Source organism: Nomascus leucogenys, chromosome 12 (assembly GCF_006542625.1).
Source record: "Nomascus leucogenys isolate Asia chromosome 12, Asia_NLE_v1, whole genome shotgun sequence".
NCBI classification, from domain to species: Eukaryota; Metazoa; Chordata; class Mammalia; order Primates; family Hylobatidae; genus Nomascus; species Nomascus leucogenys.
Window position 1 is genome coordinate 42,615,750 of NC_044392.1, and position 18,805 is coordinate 42,634,554.

An 18,805-nucleotide genomic window follows, 5' to 3' on the forward strand; every position below is an offset into this window, starting at 1 on the left:
CTGCACCCACACGTGGGGAGCCAGAGTACAGACTTACCTGGCTCAGCCCCCGCCTGGCTTTGCCCCTAGACCCACCTTGGTAGTGTACCACAATGTATAGAGATCTTTAGGAATTCCGTGGGAGCCTTGGGACACCCACCAATTGCTTGAGATGCCAGATCACCTTCCCTGGGTAACTTATGGAAAGCACAAATTCCACTGCCATTACTGCAGCTGATGTTCTTTTACGAGTACCACCTCCTGGCTAGAAGCAACCATGATAGCCTTTTACAACATCTGGAGGCAAAACAATACTGTGTTTAGGAAGGAGAATACGTTTGTGTAATTTCTGCTATTGCCATTGACTGCATCATCCTGGCTAGCCAAGAGGTCTTGAATCTATCCACATGCTCAATACATTATTTCTACAGCTAACATTCAAGAAAGCCAACACACTAAGGCTATTTCTAACTAAGGAAACCTTAGAGTCTACTAACTTCCCTCCTATCCCCATAAGAGCTGGTGCTGGTACCTGCTGCTGGGAGACTAAAGGAAAATTCATATCACAGGGTGCCTTGCAGACACTCCCCGGCAATAGCGTTGAGTGTGGAAGCCCCACTGGGTGGCTCAACCCAGAGGAGCAGCAGGATTCACAGTAGACTGGCCCTCAGGGACTGCTACTCCTAGGGGAAGGGGGAGTGCATCACACTGAGAGATCATCCCATGAGAGAGAAGATGCCATATTGCAGGCCTTAAGTCCCTGAACTTTCCGCTTATGGGATTGAAGAGGCACAGGTGCAGTGCTGAGCTAGTTGGGGAATGTCTGTAAATCTACTCTGACAGGCAGGCAGCCCTGATCCTTGTGAAGAGTATAGGAGAAGGGGACTTTTCTCCCCACTGATTACTACTGCAAACACAGCTGAGACTTCTGCTATGGGAAATCAGCATGGGTACATCTGTAGACAGCCTTTCTGAAATACTTTGATGTGACACATCCCCATAGAAGGAGTGCCCTCCAGGTTCAGGCTTGTGTGAGAGGTAGAGTCACAATCGCCCTCTACATAGAACATCAGGATTCCTGCAGATAAAAAGAAGTGCCTTTCTAATCTGAATAGCTGGAACATCACGTTAGGAGTGTGGCTGGAAGAAGGATCAATTTTCCGATGGCTGGGAAGGAGAGCTGTGGTGGCTCCTGCTCCTCCTCCTGAAAAGACCTAGTGCATCTCACTGAGAGATTCCCCAGCTACTTCTGTCAAGGCTGGGACCTCTGCTCACCATTGAGGTATTGCATTTACCCACCTGCTTTAGCTGCAGCTGGATTTTACCCATGGGCACCTCCTACTGGCCTGAAGCCTAAACTGTTCAACCCAGTGAATAAAATGCTAGGAAAAAAAATTTTTAAAGTGCACACCACTGAGGAATAAAATAAGTTTCATGAGACCTCTGGCATTCCAGCCCCACAGGAGACAGTGAACCTGCTTACACACCCAGCACATAGATACTACAACCAGCATCTGAGAAAGTTATTGTACAAAGATTCTCTATAACCAAGAAATTCATAGAGTCTTTGCCATTGAAAATACACAGCCAAAGCCAAGTACCAACAAACTATAAACATTAAAGTCACATCCTAAAGGGGAAAATATAAATTTAAGAAACTCAGAATCAAAACTAAATTAAAAAAATTAGAAAAAATAGTCTAGCAAAATGTGAAGGAACCCAAAAATAATAATTCTGGCAATATAAAAAAACAGATTTCTATAAAACTCACAAAAGATAACACTAACTCTCCTGCAGTGGATTCAAACCAAGATGAAATCTTTGAAATACCGGTTAAGGCATTCAAAAGGTTGATTATTAAGTTACTCAAGGAGATACAAAAGAAAAATGAAAATCAGCATTAAAAAAACACTTCAGGATATGAATAAATTTTCTAGAGAGACTGATACTTTAAAGGAAAAACAATGAGAACTTCTGGAAATAAAAAACACATTTAAGGAACTGCAAAAAGCAGAGAAAAGTTTTAACAGTAGATTAGACCAAATTGAAAAAAGAATTTCAGAGCTCAAAGGCAAGGTTTCAAAGTAACCCAATCAGACAAAAATGAAGAAAAAAGAAATGGACAAAGTCTCCAAGAAATATGGGATCATGTAAAGTGGCAAAGCCTAATAATTATAGGTGTTTCTGAAGTAGAAGAAAAAGCAAAATGTTCGGAGAACCCACTTCAGGTAATTGTTGAGGAAAACTTCCCTGGTCTTGCTAGAGATTTAGACATTCAAATAAAAGAAGCTCAAAAGCGTTAGGTAACCTATAAAAGAAAACCTATCAGACTAACAGCAGTCTTCTCAGTGGAAATCTTACAAGCCAGAAAAGACTGGGGTCCTATCTTTAGTTTCCTTAAACAGAATAACTTCACTGTCAACCAATAATTTTGTACTCAGTAAAACTAAGTTTCATAAATGAAGGAGAAATAAAATCATTCTCAGACAAACAAAAGATGAATGAATATGTCAACACTAGACTAGCCCTGCAAGAAATGCTAGGGGGAGTTCTAAATCTTGGGGAAAAAAGGTTAATATACATCAGAATAGAAGCTCCTAAAGGGCTCATAAAATAATAACACAATGAAGAAAACAACGTCAGTAGGTAACAACATGATGCCTGGAACAGTACTTCACATCTCAATATTAACATTGACTGTAAATGATCTAAGTGCTCCACTTAAAAGTTTCAGATTGGGAGAATGGATTAAAAAATCACAAACCACATACCTGCTTTCTTTTTTTTTTTTTTTTTTTTTTGAGACGGAGTCTCACTCTGTCACCCAGGCTGGAGTGCAGTGGCGCAATCTCGGCTCACTGCAACTTCCGCCTCCCGGGTTCACGCCATTCTCCTGCCTCAGCCTCCGGAGTAGATGGGAACTGCAGGTGCCCGCCACCACGCCCGGCTAATTTTTTTGTGTATTTTTAGTAGAGACAGGGTTTCACCGTGTTAGCTAGGATGGTCTCCATCTCCTGACCTCGTGATCTGCCCGCCTCAGCCTCCCAAAGTGCTGGGATTACAGGCATGAGCCACCACGCCCGGCCGAATCTGCATTCTTAACACCAAACATGCTAACCACCCTAACCCATCTTGCTGTCGGCTATACCCACAAGGCAAATTCACACCTTCATCTCCGAGCTTGAGGTCAGAATAGTTAAATTTTAGTTATGTTTTAAAAATCTACATCTGACCAGGTCACTCATCTATCAAACATTCTTCAGTGATGCCCTGCATCTATGGAGCTAAGGTCTTAAAGCATTGAGTGAGCTTTCCCAGTTTGCTTACCATAGAGGGGAACATGTGTTTCCTTCATGTGAGCTGCTTGCTCCTCGATATTTTTATTTTTGTCTGAAATATTTCTTTTTCTCTTTTATGCAGCTGATCCCAGATCTTCTTGGAAAATTCATCTTACGGGCTTCCTCTAAAAGTTTTTTTTCAGTCATCTTGACCTGAGAAATGAGCCACTTCTCAGGCACACTGAAGTGTTCTGTGCTTTACAGTACTTTAGAGAAGATGTCTGCTTCTCTACAGGGTTGTAAGCTGTCTGGTGGCAGAGATTGTACCTTGCTGAATTTTGTGTTCTTTCTGCCTGATACATATTTGTTCAATAAATGTTTATAGAGGTGAATTGAACAATAAGAAAAGATTTGCTACTATATTAATCTCATACCCAAAATTCACTCTTTGAGGCTTTACTGAGGGAAAAACTACGACCTGGGAAGAGGAGTTAGAATGTTTGGGAACAGTCATATAGTATAGAGCTGAAATGCTTGAGGATGGTCTAAATGTTGTTTCTGTGAAATAGTATCTATAGGAAATACAAAAGTGTTCTAATTACTTCCTTCTCTCTATTCCCGAGTTTTCTTATTTGCAAAATAGGCAGAACAATGGTGCTTATCTCACTGAAGTATAAAAATTTAGTAAATATTGAATGCAAGACACTAGTAAAAATGTTTGATGAATAGTAAGTGCTAATAAGAGTTAGCTATTAATATTTTTACGGTAATAGTAATAGTAGTGAGAGCAACAGTAGTAATTTCAGTGCCACTTTTAAGTTAAAAAGAGAGAGAGAGAAATGAAGTTTTGGCATGGATTCAGCAGTCATCTCAATCCAATGTTTTCTTCTTTCCTTCTTTGCCTCAGCCTCCCATGGATCAATGCAACCATTCAAGCCTGGCTGAATTTGTGTTCCTTGGCTTTGCCAGTGTGGGCTATGTCAGGGGCTGGCTTTTTGTCCTGCTGCTGTTGGCATACCTGTTCACCATCTGTGGCAACATGCTCATCTTCTCAGTCATCCGACTGGATGAAGCTCTGCATACACCTATGTACCACTTTGTCAGTGTTCTTTCCTTCTTGGAGTTGTGGTATACAGCTACCACTATCCCTAAAATGCTGTCTAATATTCTCAGTGAGAAGAAAACCATTTCTTTTGCAGGATGCCTCCTTCAGACCTACTTCTTCCACTCCTTGGGAGCTTCTGAATGCTACCTTCTTACAGCCATGGCCTATGATAGATACCTGGCCATTTGTCGGCCCCTCCACTACCCTGTAATTATGACCACTACACTCTGTGCCAAGATGGCTGCTGCTTGTTGGACTTGTGGCTTCCTATGTCCCATTTCTGAGGTCATCCTGGTCTCCCAGCTCCCATTTTGTGCTTACAATGAAATCCAACACATTTTCTGTGACTTTCCTCCTTTGCTGAGCTTGGCCTGCAAGGACACGTCCACTAACATTCTGGTGGACTTTGCCATTAATGCTTTCATAATTCTTACCGCTTTACTCTTTATCATGATTTCTTATGCAAGGATCATTGGGGCTGGCAGAAGATAAAAACAGCATCAGGAAGAAAGAAGGCCTTTTCTACCTGTGCCTCACATCTTGCTGTGGTCCTCATCTTCTTTGGGAACATCATCTTCATGTACGTGTGGCTAAAGAAGAGCTATTCCCTGACCCTTGACCGAACACTTGCTATAGTTTACTCCATACTAACACCAATGGTCAATCCAATTATCTACAGTCTTCGTAACAAGGAACTCATTAAAGCCATCAGGAGGACAATCTTCCAGAAGGGAGATAAAGCTAGTCTTGCTCATCGTTGACTTTCTTCCTATGTCCTTTCTCACCTCAATGTTCAATTCATAAAAGTTCCTTGAATAATCTTCCCATCATCACACATGCTCTGAATTTCATTTCCTTTCACCTCTTCAAAGACTTCATTTCTTTATGGTTTTCTCATTTTCTACATCTTTACTTCTTCCATTTTTTACGCAATCACTTATGTCAGCATTTAAGAATATTTTAGTATCTACATTCTTTTTTATAAAAAAAAGCACGTATATTTCCTAGGCCCACACATTTCCATCCAGCTAGAGATAGATTTCCCTGTTCCTTTTTCCAGTCAAACTTCTCAACACACCATATCTCCTCTTCTTTACTTCATATCCACTTCTCAACCCATTCCAATCTTATTTTGGCTCAGACCTTCCAACTAATATTTTGTGAAGGCCATTATTGACCTCCATGCTGCCAAATCCATGAAAAACTTCTTTTCCTTCCTCACCCCTGAACTGTTTTTTTTTTTTTTTTTTTTTTTTTTTTTTTTTTTTTTTTATTATACTTTAGGGTTTTAGGGTACATGTGCACAATGTGCAGGTTTGTTACATATGTATCCATGTGCCATGTTGATTTCCTGCACCCATTAACTCGTCATTTAGCATTAGGTGTATCTCCTAATGCTGTCCCTCCCCCCTCCCCCCACCCCACAACAGTCCCCGGAGTGTGATGTTCCCCTTCCTGTGTCCATGAGTTCTCATTGTTCAATTCCCACCTATGAGTGAGAACATGCGGTGTTTGGATTTTTGTCCTTGTGATAGTTTACTGAGAATGATGTTTTCCAGTTTCATCCATGTCCCTACAAAGGACACGAACTCATCATTTTTTATGGCTGCATAGTATTCCATGGTGTATATGTGCCACATTTTCTTAATCCAGTCTATCGTTGTTGGACATTTGGGTTGGTTCCAACTCTTTGCTATTGTGAATAGTGCCGCAATAAACATACGTGTGCATGTGTCTTTATAGCAGCATGATTTATAGTCCTTTGGGTATATACCCAGTAATGGGATGGCTGGGTCAAATGGTATTTCTAGTTCGAGATCCCTGAGGAATCGCCACACTGACTTCCACAATGGTTGAACTAGTTTACAGTCCCACCAACAGTGTAAGAGTGTTCCTATTTCTCCACATCCTCTCCAGCACCTGTTGTTTCCTGATTTTTGAATGATGGCCATTCTAACTGGTGTGAGATGGTATCTCACTGTGGTTTTGATTTGCATTTCTCTGATGGCCAGTGATGATGAGCATTTCTTCATGTGTTTTCTGGCTGCATAAATGTCTTCTTTTGAGAAGTGTCTGTTCATGTCCTCTGCCCACTTTTTGATGGGGTTGTTTGTTTTTTTCTTGTAAATTTGTTTGAGTTCATTATAGATTCTGGATATTAGCCCTTTGTCAGATGAGTAGGTTGCAAAAATTTTTCTCCCATTCTGTAGGTTGCCTGTTCATTCTGATGATAGTTTCTTTTGCTGTGCAGAAGCTCTTTAGTTTAATGAGATCCCATTTGTCGATTTTGGCTTTTGTTGCCATTGCTTTTGGTGTTTTAGACATGAAGTCCTTGCCCACGCCTATGTCCTGAATGGTATTGCCTAGGTTTTTGTAGGATTTTAATGGTTTTAGGTCTAACATATAAGTCTTTAATCCATCTTGAATTAATTTTTGTATAAGGTGTAAGGAAGGGATCCAGTTGCAGCTTTCTACATATGGCTAGCCAGTTTTCCCAGCACCATTTATTAAATAGGGAATCCTTTCCCCATTTCTTGTTTTTGTCAGGTTTGTCAAAGATCAGATAGTTGTAGCTATGCGGCATCATTTCTGAGGGCTCTGTTCTGTTCCATTGATCTATGTCTCTGTTGTGGTACCAGTACCATGTTGTTTTGGTTACTGTAGCCTTGTAGTATAGTTTAAAGTCAGGTAGCGTGATGCCTCCAGCTTTGTTCTTTTGGCTTAGGATTGACTTGGCGATGCGGGCTCTTTTTTGGTTCCATATGAACTTTAAAGTAGTTTTTTCCAATTCTGTGAAGAAAGTCATTGGTAGCTTGATGGGGATGGCATTGAATCTATAAATTACCTTGGGCAGTATGGCCATTTTCACGATATTGATTCTTCCAACCCATGAGCATGGAATGTTCTTCCATTTGTTTGTATCCTCTTTTATTTCATTGAGCAGTGGTTTGTAGTTCCCCTTGAAGAGGTCCTTCACATCCCTTGTAAGTTGGATTCCTAGGTATTTTATTCTCTTTGAAGCAATTGTGAATGGGAGTTCACTCATGATTTGGCTCTCTGTTTGTCTGTTATTGGTGTACAAGAATGCTTGTGATTTTTGTACATCAATTTTGTATCCTGAGACTTCGCTGAAGTTGCTAATCAGCTTAAGGAGATTTTGGGCTGAGACAATGGGGTTTTCTAGATATACAATCATGTCATCTGCAAACAGGGACAATTTGACTTCCTCTTTTCCTAATTGAATACCTTTTATTTCCTTCTCCTGCCTGATTGCTCTGGCCAGAACTTCCAGCACTATGTTGAACAGGAGCGGTGAGAGAGGGCATCCCTGTCTTGTGCCAGTTTTCAGAGGGAATGCTTCCAGTTTTTGCCCATTCAGTATGATATTGGCTGTGGGTTTGTCATAGATAGCTCTTATTATTTTGAGATACGTCCCATCAATACCTAATTTATTGAGAGTTTTTAGCATGAAGGGTTGTTGAATTTTGTCAAAGGCCTTTTCTGCATCTATTGAGATAATCATGTGGTTTTTGTCTTTGGTTCTGTTTATATGTTGGATTACATTTATTGATTTGCGTATGTTGAACCAGCCTTGCATCCCAGGGATGAAGCCCACTTGATCATGGTGGATAAGCTTTTTGATGTGCTGCTGGATTCGGTTTGCCAGTATTTTATTGAGGATTTTTGCATCAATGTTCATCAAGGATATTGGTCTGAAATTCTCTTTTTTGGTTATGTCTCTGCCAGGTTTTGGTATCAGGACGATGCTGGCTTCATAAAATGTGTTAGGGAGGATTCCCTCTTTTTCTATCGATTGGAATAGTTTCAGAAGGAATGGTACCAGTTCCTCCTTGTACCTCTGGTAGAATTCGGCTGTGAATCCATCAGGTCCTGGACTCTTTTTGGTTGGTAAGCTATTGATTATTGCCACAATTTCAGAACCTGTTATTGGTCTATTCAGAGATTCAACTTCTTCCTGGTTTAGTCTTGGGAGGGTGTATTTGTCGAGGAATTTATCCATTTCTTCTAGATTTTCTAGTTTATTTGCATAGAGGTGTTTGTAGTATTCTCTGATGGTAGATTGTATTTCTGTGGGATCGGTGGTGATATCCCCTTTTTCGTTTTTTATTGCATCTATTTGATTCTTCTCTCTTTTCTTCTTTATTAGTCTTGCTAGCGGTCCATCAATTTTGTTCATCTTTTCAAAAAACCAGCTCCTGGATTCATTAATTTTTTGAAGGGTTTTTTGTGTCTCTATTTCCTTCAGTTCTGCTCTGATTTTAGTTATTTCTAGCCTTCTGCTAGCTTTTGAATGTGTTTGTTCTTGCTTTTCTAGTTCTTTTAATTGTGATGTTAGGGAGTCAATTTTGGATCTTTCCTGCTTTCTCTTGTGGGCATTTAGTGCTATAAATTTCCCTCTACACACTGCTTTGAATGTGTCCCAGAGATTCTGGTATGTTGTGTCTTTGTTCTCGTTGGTTTCAAAGAACATCTTTATTTCTGCCTTCATTTCATTATGTACCCAATAGTCATTCAGGAGCAGGTTGTTCAGTTTCCATGTAGTAGAGCGGTTTTGAGTGAGTTTCTTAATCCTGAGTTCTAGTTTGATTGCACTGTGGTCTGAGAGACAGTTTGTTATAATTTCTGTTCTTTTACATTTGCTGAGGAGAGCTTTACTTCCAACTATGTGGTCAATTTTGGAATAGGTGTGGTGTGGTGCTGAAAAAAATGTATATTCTGTTGACTTGGGGTGGAGAGTTCTGTAGATGTCTATTAGGTCCACTTTATGTAGAGCTGAGTTCAATTCCTGGATATCCTTGTTAACTTTCTGTCTCGTTGATCTGTCTAATGCTGACAGTGGGTGTTAAAATCTCCCATTATTATTGTGTGGGAGTTTAAGTCCCTTAGTAGGTCACTCAGGACTTGCTTTATGAATCTGGGTGCTCCTGTGTTGGGTGCATATATATTTAGGATAGTTAGCTCTTCTTGATGAATTGATCCCTTTACCATTATGTAATGGCCTTCTTTGTCTCTTTTGATCTTTGTTGGTTTAAAGTCTATTTTATCAGAGACTAGGATTGCAACCCCTGCCTTTTTTTGTTTTCCAGTTGCTTGATAGATCTTCCTCCATCCCTTTATTTTGAGTCTATGTGTGTCTCTGCAAGTGAGATGGGTTTCCTGAATACAGCACACTGATGGGTCCTGACTCCTTATCCAGTTTGCCAGTCTGTGTCTTTTGATTGGAGCATTTAGCCCATTTACATTTAACGTTAATATTGTTATGTGTGAATCTGATCCTGTCATTATGATGTTAGTTGGTTATTTTGCTCGTTAGTTGCTATAGTTTCTTCCTAGTCTCGATGGTCTTTACAATTTGGCATGTTTTTGCAGTGGCTGGTACCGGTTGTTCCTTTCCATGTTTAGTGCTTCCTTCAGGAGCTCTTTTAGGGCAGGCCTGGTGGTGACAAAATCACTCAGCGTTTGCTTGTCTGTAAAGTGTTTTATTTCTCCTTCACTTATGAAGCTTAGTTTGGCGGGATAGGAGATTCTGGGTTGAAAATTCTTTTCTTTAAGAATGTTGAATATCGGCCCCCACTCTCTTCTGGCTTGTAGAGTTTCTGCTGAGAGATCAGCTGTTAGTCTGATGGGCTTCCCTTTGTGGGTAACCCGACCTTTCTCTCTGGCTGCCCTTAACATTTTTTCTTTCATTTCAACTTTGGTGAATCTGACAATAATGTGTCTTGGAGTTGCCCTTCTCGAGGAGTATCTTTGTGGCATTCTCTGTATTTCCTGAATCTGAATGCTGGCCTGCCTTGCTAGATTGGGGAAGTTCTCCTGGATAATATCTTGCAGAGTGTTTTCCAACTTGGTTCCATTCTCCCCATCATTTTCAGGTACACCAATCAGACGTATGTTTGGTCTTTTCACATAGTCCCAAATTTCTTGGAGGCTTTGTTCATTTCTTTTTATCCTTTTTTCTCTAAACTTCCCTTCTCTTTTCATTTCATTCATTTCATCTTCCATCAGCAATACCCTTTCTTCCAGTTGATCGCATCTGCTACTGAGGCTTCTGCAATCTTCGCGTAGTTCTCGAAACTTGGCTTTCAGCTCCATCGGCTCCTTGAAGCCCTTCTCTCCATTGGTTATTCTAGTTATCCATTCTTCTAATTTTTTTTCAAAGTTTTTAACTTCTTTGCTGTTGTTTTGAATTTCCTCTCGTAGCTCAGAGTAGTTTGATCGTCTGAAGCCTTCTTCTCTCAACTCATCAAAGTCATCCTCCATCCAGCTTTGTTCCGTTGCTGGTGAGGAACTGCGTTCCTTTGGAGGAGGAGAGGTGCTCTGTTTTTTAGAGTTTCCAGTTTTTTTGGTCTGTTTTTTCCCCATCTTTGTGGTTTTATCTACTTTTTGTCTTTGATGATGGTGATGTACAGATGGGTTTTTGGTGTGGATGTCCTTTCTGTTTGTTAGTTTTCCTTCTACCAGACAGGACCCTCAGCTGCAGGTCTGTTGGAGTTTACTAGAGGTGCACTCCAGACCCTGTTTGGCTGGGTGTCAGCAGCGGTGGCTGCAGAACAGCAGATTTTCGTGAGACCACAAATTCAGCTGTCTGATAGTTCCTCTGAAAGTTTTGTCTCAGAGAAGTACCGGGTTGAATGAGGTGTCAGTCTGTCCCTACTGGGGGGGTGCCTCCCAGTTAGGCTGCTCAGGGGTGAGGGACCCACTTTAGGAGGCAGTCTGACTGTTCTCAGTTCTCCAGCTGCGTGCTGGGAGAACCACTACTCTCTTCAAAGCTGTCAGTCAGACAGGGACATTTAAGTCTGTGGAAGTTCTTGCAGAGTTTTTGTTTGTCTGTGCCCTGCCCCCAGAGGTGGAGCCTACAGAGGCAGGCAGGCCTCCTTGAGCTGTGGTGGGCTCCACCCTGTTCGAGCTTCCTGGCTGCTTTGTTTACCTAAGCAAGCCTGGGCAATGGCGGGCGCCCCTCCCCCAGCCTCGCTGCGGCCTCGCAGCTTGATCTCAGACTGCTGTGCTAGCAATTAGCGAGACTCCGTGGGCATAGGACCCTCCGAGCCAGGTGCGGGACACAATCTCCTAGTGTGCCGTTTTCCAGGCCCGTTGGAAAAGCGCAGTTAGGGTGGGACTGACCCGATATTCCAGGTGCCGTCTGCTTCCCCTTTCTTTGACTAGGAAAGGGAACTCCCTGACCCCTTGCGCTTCCCGAGTGAGTCAATGCCTCGCCCTGCTTCGGCTCGCGCACAGTGCGCTTCACCGACTGTCCTGCACCCACTGTTAGGCACTCCCTAGTGAGATGAAACCAGTACCTCAAGCAGAAATGCAGAAATCACCCGTCTTCTGTGTCGCTGGGGCTGGGAGCTGGAGACCGGAGCTGTTCCTATTCGGCCATCTTGGCTCCACCCCCCCCCTGAACTGTTGACACACATGACCAGTTTTTATGCCTCAATTCTCCTAACATTTTACTCCTTAACTCTCCCTAACTCTCATGACATCATTACCTCCCAATTTTCTTCTTATCTTTCTAGTGAGTCTTTCCCAGCCTTCGTTGTCCTGCCGTGCTATCTCCCTAGATACTCAGAGTTATTCTTATGGATTTAAATATGATCTCTGTCTATCACAAGGGCTCTTAAATTTTTATCTCCAAAGCACAATTTTTCTCTGAGATTTAGATTTATATATTCAACTTCCTACTTATCAACACTGCCTGGATTGGAATTCCCAATAATTTAAAACTTAACATGTCAAAATTGATTTCTTAAAATTTCTAACCATGAAAGCTTGATGCTTTTGTTTCCCTGTGTTTCTTCTAGAAAATTTTAAATATTCTATTTTGCTTCCTTTTCTTACACCCATAATTCCAATCAATTATTAATGTATGCCAATCTTTTCACAAAATATATTCTTAAATCAATTTATTTCTTATTTTCTTTAGTGTTTCTACCCTGGTGTAAATTGCCAACATCTATCAACTGGATTAATATAATAATATTCTACCCATGCTCCTTTCTCCTACTCTCATTCTATTCTAATATATTTTCCACATAAAATATAAAGTAATGTATTTGAAATCTGAATTGTATATACCACTTTATAAAAACATGAGAAATTCTCAATTGCCCTTAAGATAAAATTCAAAGCCTCACCATACTTTATAAGGCTATAAACAAAATTCTTCCCTGCCTTCCTCTTCAACATAGAGTCATACCTCTTCTCCCTCAGCTCCCTCTTCCCTAGCTACATGATTACTCTTTCAGGTCTTCAAATACATTATGGATTTTTCTGGCTTCAGGATTTTCACCCTGTTTTTTCCCCAACATTTCATTTGGTTCACTCCTCCTAACTGTGTGATTTTCTGTCCAAATATCAATTTCCAGTGACGCTAGCTTTGAGAGGACTTCTGAACACTCAGTCTAATTTATGTCACCCATTTTTATCTCTGAAGTATGTTTTGCTTCTTTTCAAAATATGTATGGCAATTTATGTGTTTGTGGACATTTATGTATATATAGATAGATACAGTTGGTCATTCTTTCCTACAAGTATCTATAAACCAGATTTGATCTTAAATTATTTCAGATTTTTTATTTGTTGTATGTCCAGAATCTAGCACAGCACCTAAATAGGATGAGTATTCAATGCTATTGTAATGAATGAAACATGTAATAAATCTTACCCACATCTGGTCAATAACATATTTGGCCTTTAACAATGACATACTGATTCTAATCATTACTGAAGCCCACTCTTCTATAGAATGCATCAGTCTTCCCTAGTTGTACTCACCAGTTTTCTGCACATCCCACCTCAACTTGTCTCACATCTGCCTTTTGAATTTCCTTGGATAATACTGGTAACTAGTCCTTACTTAGCTACTGTGCATCATACTAGGTTAACTTTTCTGGATCTGCATTGTTTTTTTTTTTTACTCACAAACTTTGGTGGGCATGTAAGCCATCTCTAGATAATATTCATTTTTAACATGATACGGTTATGTGTAAACATAAATTTTCATGTCATTTGAGAAAATGTGTAAGTATAGGATTGCTAGGTCACATGAGAAATGTATGTTTATAATTAACTGTCTAACTGTTTTCCAAAGACTAGTGCTTTTTGGGTCCCTCCGCTGTGGTGCAATGTGGGGCATGTGTAGTGAGAGTTCATTCAGCCTGGGCAGCTTTCCTGAACTGTGGGAATGGGCTTGTGATGAACCCCAGCTTCTGTTTCTCATTGCTGCGTGTCTATGAGTAACAAATCTGCTTTTCTTGATTTGTTGTGTGTTTTGTCTCAGCTGATTTATGAACTAGGTAGAGAACCTTTGCATATATATGTATGTCCTTTACTCCAAATCCTCCCTGCTGTCACCCACACTACTTTATCATATATTTTTGTAAAATAAACACACAGTACATCGCTACTATTTTTGCTATATACAGTCATTTTCTGTAAACAGTGGCGGTAAAAGACATTGCAAGAGGGTGAGAAGTTAGTGAGAACTGAGGAAGTCAATGGAGCTGCAGGTTCAAGAAATGTGATCCCATAAAAAAGACAGGCAGTTATGTGCTGAAGTCTGCTCATAGTTTTTGGGAAATGATTGACAACTTATTAGAAATTCTGTAGAACCAATACTTGGAATCAGATACAGTGGGAGTATTAGCACTATGCCAATCAGCAAATGTTATAAATCAGGACCTTTTTAAAAACAGCAGGCTATGTCAAAGCTAAACAATGCAGGCACTAAAGTGGTAAGGACAGATTTAATCAGTAATATACAAATATACAAATACACACACACACACAAACACACACACACACACACACAGACATAAATTATTTTGGTAGCCTTGAATTTTCTCAGGCAGGCACTTAAAGAGGTGCTAGGATCGTCTATGGCCTTGAGCTCTTAGAAACTATGTTAGTGTTTATTTAAGTCTTTTAATACATGTGGTGGGGGAGGTAAGGTGGGGAGGGTGGATGAAATCATTTTTGCTGACAGTCTATAGATTTTGTAAGCCAAGATTGAGGTTTAGTCAAAAAGAGAACTAGAGTTCAATGAAGTAGAGAATCTTTGTTAGAGGAAAGTCGGTTGTTAAACATTTACCCCAACACAAGTAGAGACAGAATATCATTTGGAGGGGAGGGTAGCAGAATTGATGGACATATTTTAGGAATAGAGGATATTCTAGTTCACAGAAAAGAAGCAATTGAAATGAAACTGACAGAGGTGGAAAATTTTATTTAAAAGGTAGTGGTTATTTAACTCTTAATTGCCTTATAGGGATTTAGAAAACCTGAATAAACCTCTAGTCATTAAGTGCATAAAATTATTACTTAAACTCTATGTATACTAGTCAAAAAACAAAATAATACTTTGACTCAAAAATTAAGTTATTAGTTAAAAATCTATTCACCACAAACAAAATATTAAATACTTTCAACTCAGTTTGGAAAAAAAAACTTCCAGAAATCAATTAGGAGATAGAAAAATATAAACTTGGAAGAAGAATATTGAAAGTGTGGGTGGGATGGAGAAAGTGACAAAAATTATTTAATTCTTCTCATAGTTCATATTATAGTTTGTAAGTACTTTTTTTTACATTATCACATTTGATTATTAATTTTATATGAGGAAAGTAAGTCTTCTTTATACTTTTTAAATTTTTTATCTGACAAATAATAATTATATATGTGATGTTTTGATACATGTATGCAGAGTAGAATGATCAAATTAGGCTAATTAACATATTTATCACCTCACACATAGTACTTATCATTTTTATTTTGTGGCAAGAGTATTTAAAATCCACCCTTCTGGCAATATTGCCAACCAAGGCTCAATGAGGTGCCTAATGTCTCATAAGTATTTGGAAGAATGGCTGCGATTGAATCCAAGATTCTGAAGCAGCACTCTTTACAGAGCAGATAACACTAGAGTAGAGAGGAGACTGCAGTGTGTAACACAACATATAACTGCTATTAATTAACATGAGCAACAGACAAGATTAGGAGTCGGCCTTGATGGTATTTATGTCCCCAGTGTCTCCCTGTCCTCACCCTTTCAGGATCAAAGAAGGTCAGTCAAATTTTATAAAGATCCTATCATAATTGAAAGTTGTATGCTTACTCCCAAGTCATGCAATACAGGAACCCATCTGAACCTAGTTTTCACACCAGTTATTGTTATTTACTAAAGTAAGTAATTGCCTTGGACATGTTCTATCTCAACTTGGACTGGTAGTTATTGTTGTAGTAATAGGTAATGAAGGACTACTGGCTAATGAACTTGCTGTATGTCAGTTCCCTTCCTGAGAGAGCACTTCAGTGACCCCAGGAGGTCTGCTCAGAAGGCCCATGGGCTTCTGCCTCTATAAGGACCCTATCAAGAATCCAGGTTTTATGGGAGAAGAATTTGTTTCATGGTTTAACTTATTCCCACAGGTTCCATCAAAGTGATAAACTTCAACCCCTCCAGGCCTCAGGAGTGGCTGGGTATAATACTGCAAATGAGACATAGGAAGTAAGCAGGAATTTCTCTTCAAACTTCGGACTCTGAGCAGTGGCTGGGCTTCCAGAGTCAAGCTCTAGCAGAGCGCTCCCCGCCAACAATCTCTAGGTAAGACTTTATCAAGCAGGCATTTTCATCTTCACATTCCTTCTTAGTTTGATCACTAAGAGACCTAGAGGATTCAGAAATAGGGAGAGGCTTTTGGATAATCAGGGTCCATAAAACACATAATTGAAACACAGAAACTATTTTTAAAAACAGATATTCTGCTTTTCAAATGCTATAGTGAAGAGTCTGGCTTCAAAACTAGCAAATTAGCTATATTTTTAACTAACTGTGTAAACTGGAACAAGTCTTCTCCCCTTTCTGGATCCCAGTTTTTGTTGTTGTTGTTGTTTGTTTGTTTCTTTCTTTTTTTAAATGAAGACATTGAGTGTGATAATCTCTAAAATTGCATCTCCCTTCTTACCCCCAGATCTTTGGCCCTATGCCTAAACAATTATGAACTATGAATAGTGCAGCTGTGGTATCTGAAGAAAAGAATGCAAGGCACATATTCTAAAAGTTTTCTAGAATTAGGGGAATAAACTATGATTTCAATGGACCTAAGTAAGATAAATGTAAATTTGTATATGTGGTAGGATTTATGAGAGCCCTGATTCCCATATCAGGAATAGGAGTAGATGAGTAACTGATGAGCTAAAGAGCTGCACAAGTCATCTCAATTGCCCTCTTTTTCATTACCCACCATAACTCTGATACATCAGGCATTGTGCTAAGTACTCTAGGAGGTAGGACATGGTATGAAGTTTCCTCATTAATTTCAAAAAGCTCACAGAGAGTTGCCTTGGAGTGATAAGACATATGCCTGGAAAATAATTGCAGTGCATTGCAGGATATAATTGGAGGGACAGTGAGAAAGTACTACTGAAAATTTAGAAGTGTGAAAGAACAGTATTTAACTTAGATGGTCAGGGAAAAAAATGACAGACTTGAGGTAGAAAATGGTTCAAGTGTCTTCAGATTGACAAAAGATAAAACATATTTCTAGTGAGGGTACACTGCAAACAAAGGAGTCTAGGCTAAATACAGAAACCCACTTGGCAAACACTGAAATTGCTATAATAGTGATGAAAAGAATGTTTGAAAACATGACTCTGGACCAGAGCAATAAGGTTGTTTCACAGAGCAAAACAAAGAATAATGGTGAAAGCCAGGTTTCTGGTCGTTGGAAAGGACAGTTGTAAACTAAAACATTTCAAAAATGGAGAGAACTGTCTTATGGGTCAGGAAGCTTCCAGTTCTGTAAATCCAGGCAGAGGGTTGATGCCCATTTGTGGGGATATGGATTCCTCTATGAGTGAGAAGATATGAGTTTTTGCTGGGCTGAATCAAAATTAGAAACATAAGTACAACATGAAGTTTGATACACATGATTTATCCTTCTATTTTAGCCTTCCTTTTTGTGATATTTAAAGGTCTTTTCTTTTTATGAACTGTTGGAAATATATAATACATTTAAGATATTCTAGCAATCCATTGAAATCCAAAATTACGGGGGCCACTGGAAAGTGATAGTTTCTAAAGCTTTTCTCAACACTAACTTAAGGTTTATCAGTACTAGAAGTTACAATCATAATTAGAAATAATAAAATAAATTTTTTAAAAAGGGAAAACCATCAGTATTTTTTGCCATCTTAAAGGGGGTGTGAAGAAGAGAAGGAAATGGTCCAAACCTCTGAGAATTGTGTGCTTGGAAGATGAGGGAGTTGGGGGTGCTAGTTTTCCGTGGCAAATAATACTTGATCTGATCCTGATGGCTGATTGCTTAGGCGGAGTATGGAGGGAGTGAACAACAGCAGGTCATTAATGAGTGATGACACAATGTATAGTGTGATAATAAGTCTTTGAAGTTATGTGGAAACTTTACCTTCTGAGAAAGGAGAGGACAAGGTACTGGCTTCTCATATTCAATCTTCTGACCAGCCATCCATGTAGATCTGAAAATTTAGTTAAGGGCTCAGAGTCTAGACAACTCATCTGTGAGTGGGACTGGAGGCCAGAGAAGGAAAGACGCAGCTCTAGAATAGAACCTTTTATTTATATTTAGAAGGGAAGGAATACAGAACATCTAGAAAATAAGGGTCTGAGAAGAAGTAGAAATTTAGGGATAATCCTTTATAGAAGGCAGGTATGCATCCAAGACTTGAAGGAAACAGAAGGCAGAATTGGGCAGTGGATAGGCATGGATATGCAGTGAGAAAAACTAAGACAAAGAAATTTTGGACAATAAAGTAATTATGCTGATGCAAAATCACCCATATAAAAGTTTGGCCCAGAAGTAGGTCTCTGGAATCTTAGCAGAGAAACATCCTATATTAAGTCTTGGATTGAGAAAGGCTTTTGTATATGGGATGGACATGCTCCCTAGGTTTAGAAAAATGCCAAGAAAAATCAGAGTAAAGAAAGTTAGTTTGGATGAATTTCAGGATCCTGGAGAGGGAAGAAGTGATAGGAAGACTGGAAGGCAGAAAGAGAAGACTCGGTGTCTTTCATAACTCTGCCTTTGTACAAGCACTCCCTTTTGTTTCAAATACTTTTTTTTTTCATTTTTCCATCTAAAAAATTCTGACATTTTCTTCACTTCAAATAAAAATTATATCTTCTGGCAAGGCACGGTGGCTTATGCCTGTAATCCCAGCACTTTTAGAGGCCAAAGCAGGTGGATCACTTGAGCCCAGGGGTTCAAGACCAGCCTGAGCAACATGGCTAAACTCCGTCTCTACCAAAAACACAAAAATTAGCCAGGCGTGGTGGTGCATGCTTGTAGTCCCAGCTACTTGCGGGGCGGAGGCGGGAGGATTGCTTGAACCCAGGAAGTCAAGGCTACAGCGAGCAGAGATCCTGCCACTGCACCCCAGCCTGGGT

At 39.8% G+C, this 18,805-nt stretch overlaps 1 protein-coding gene across 1 annotated transcript; it reads left to right on the top strand.

The window, feature by feature from the left end:
- Nucleotides 1-4,170: 4,170 nt before the first annotated feature.
- On the top strand, nucleotides 4,171-5,123 carry LOC100589010 (olfactory receptor 6N2-like). Its single transcript, XM_012510896.2, is given in 2 exon segments — nucleotides 4,171-4,840; nucleotides 4,843-5,123. Coding segments are annotated over 2 exon segments (951 nt in total).
- The last annotated feature ends 13,682 nt before the right edge of the window (nucleotides 5,124-18,805 follow it).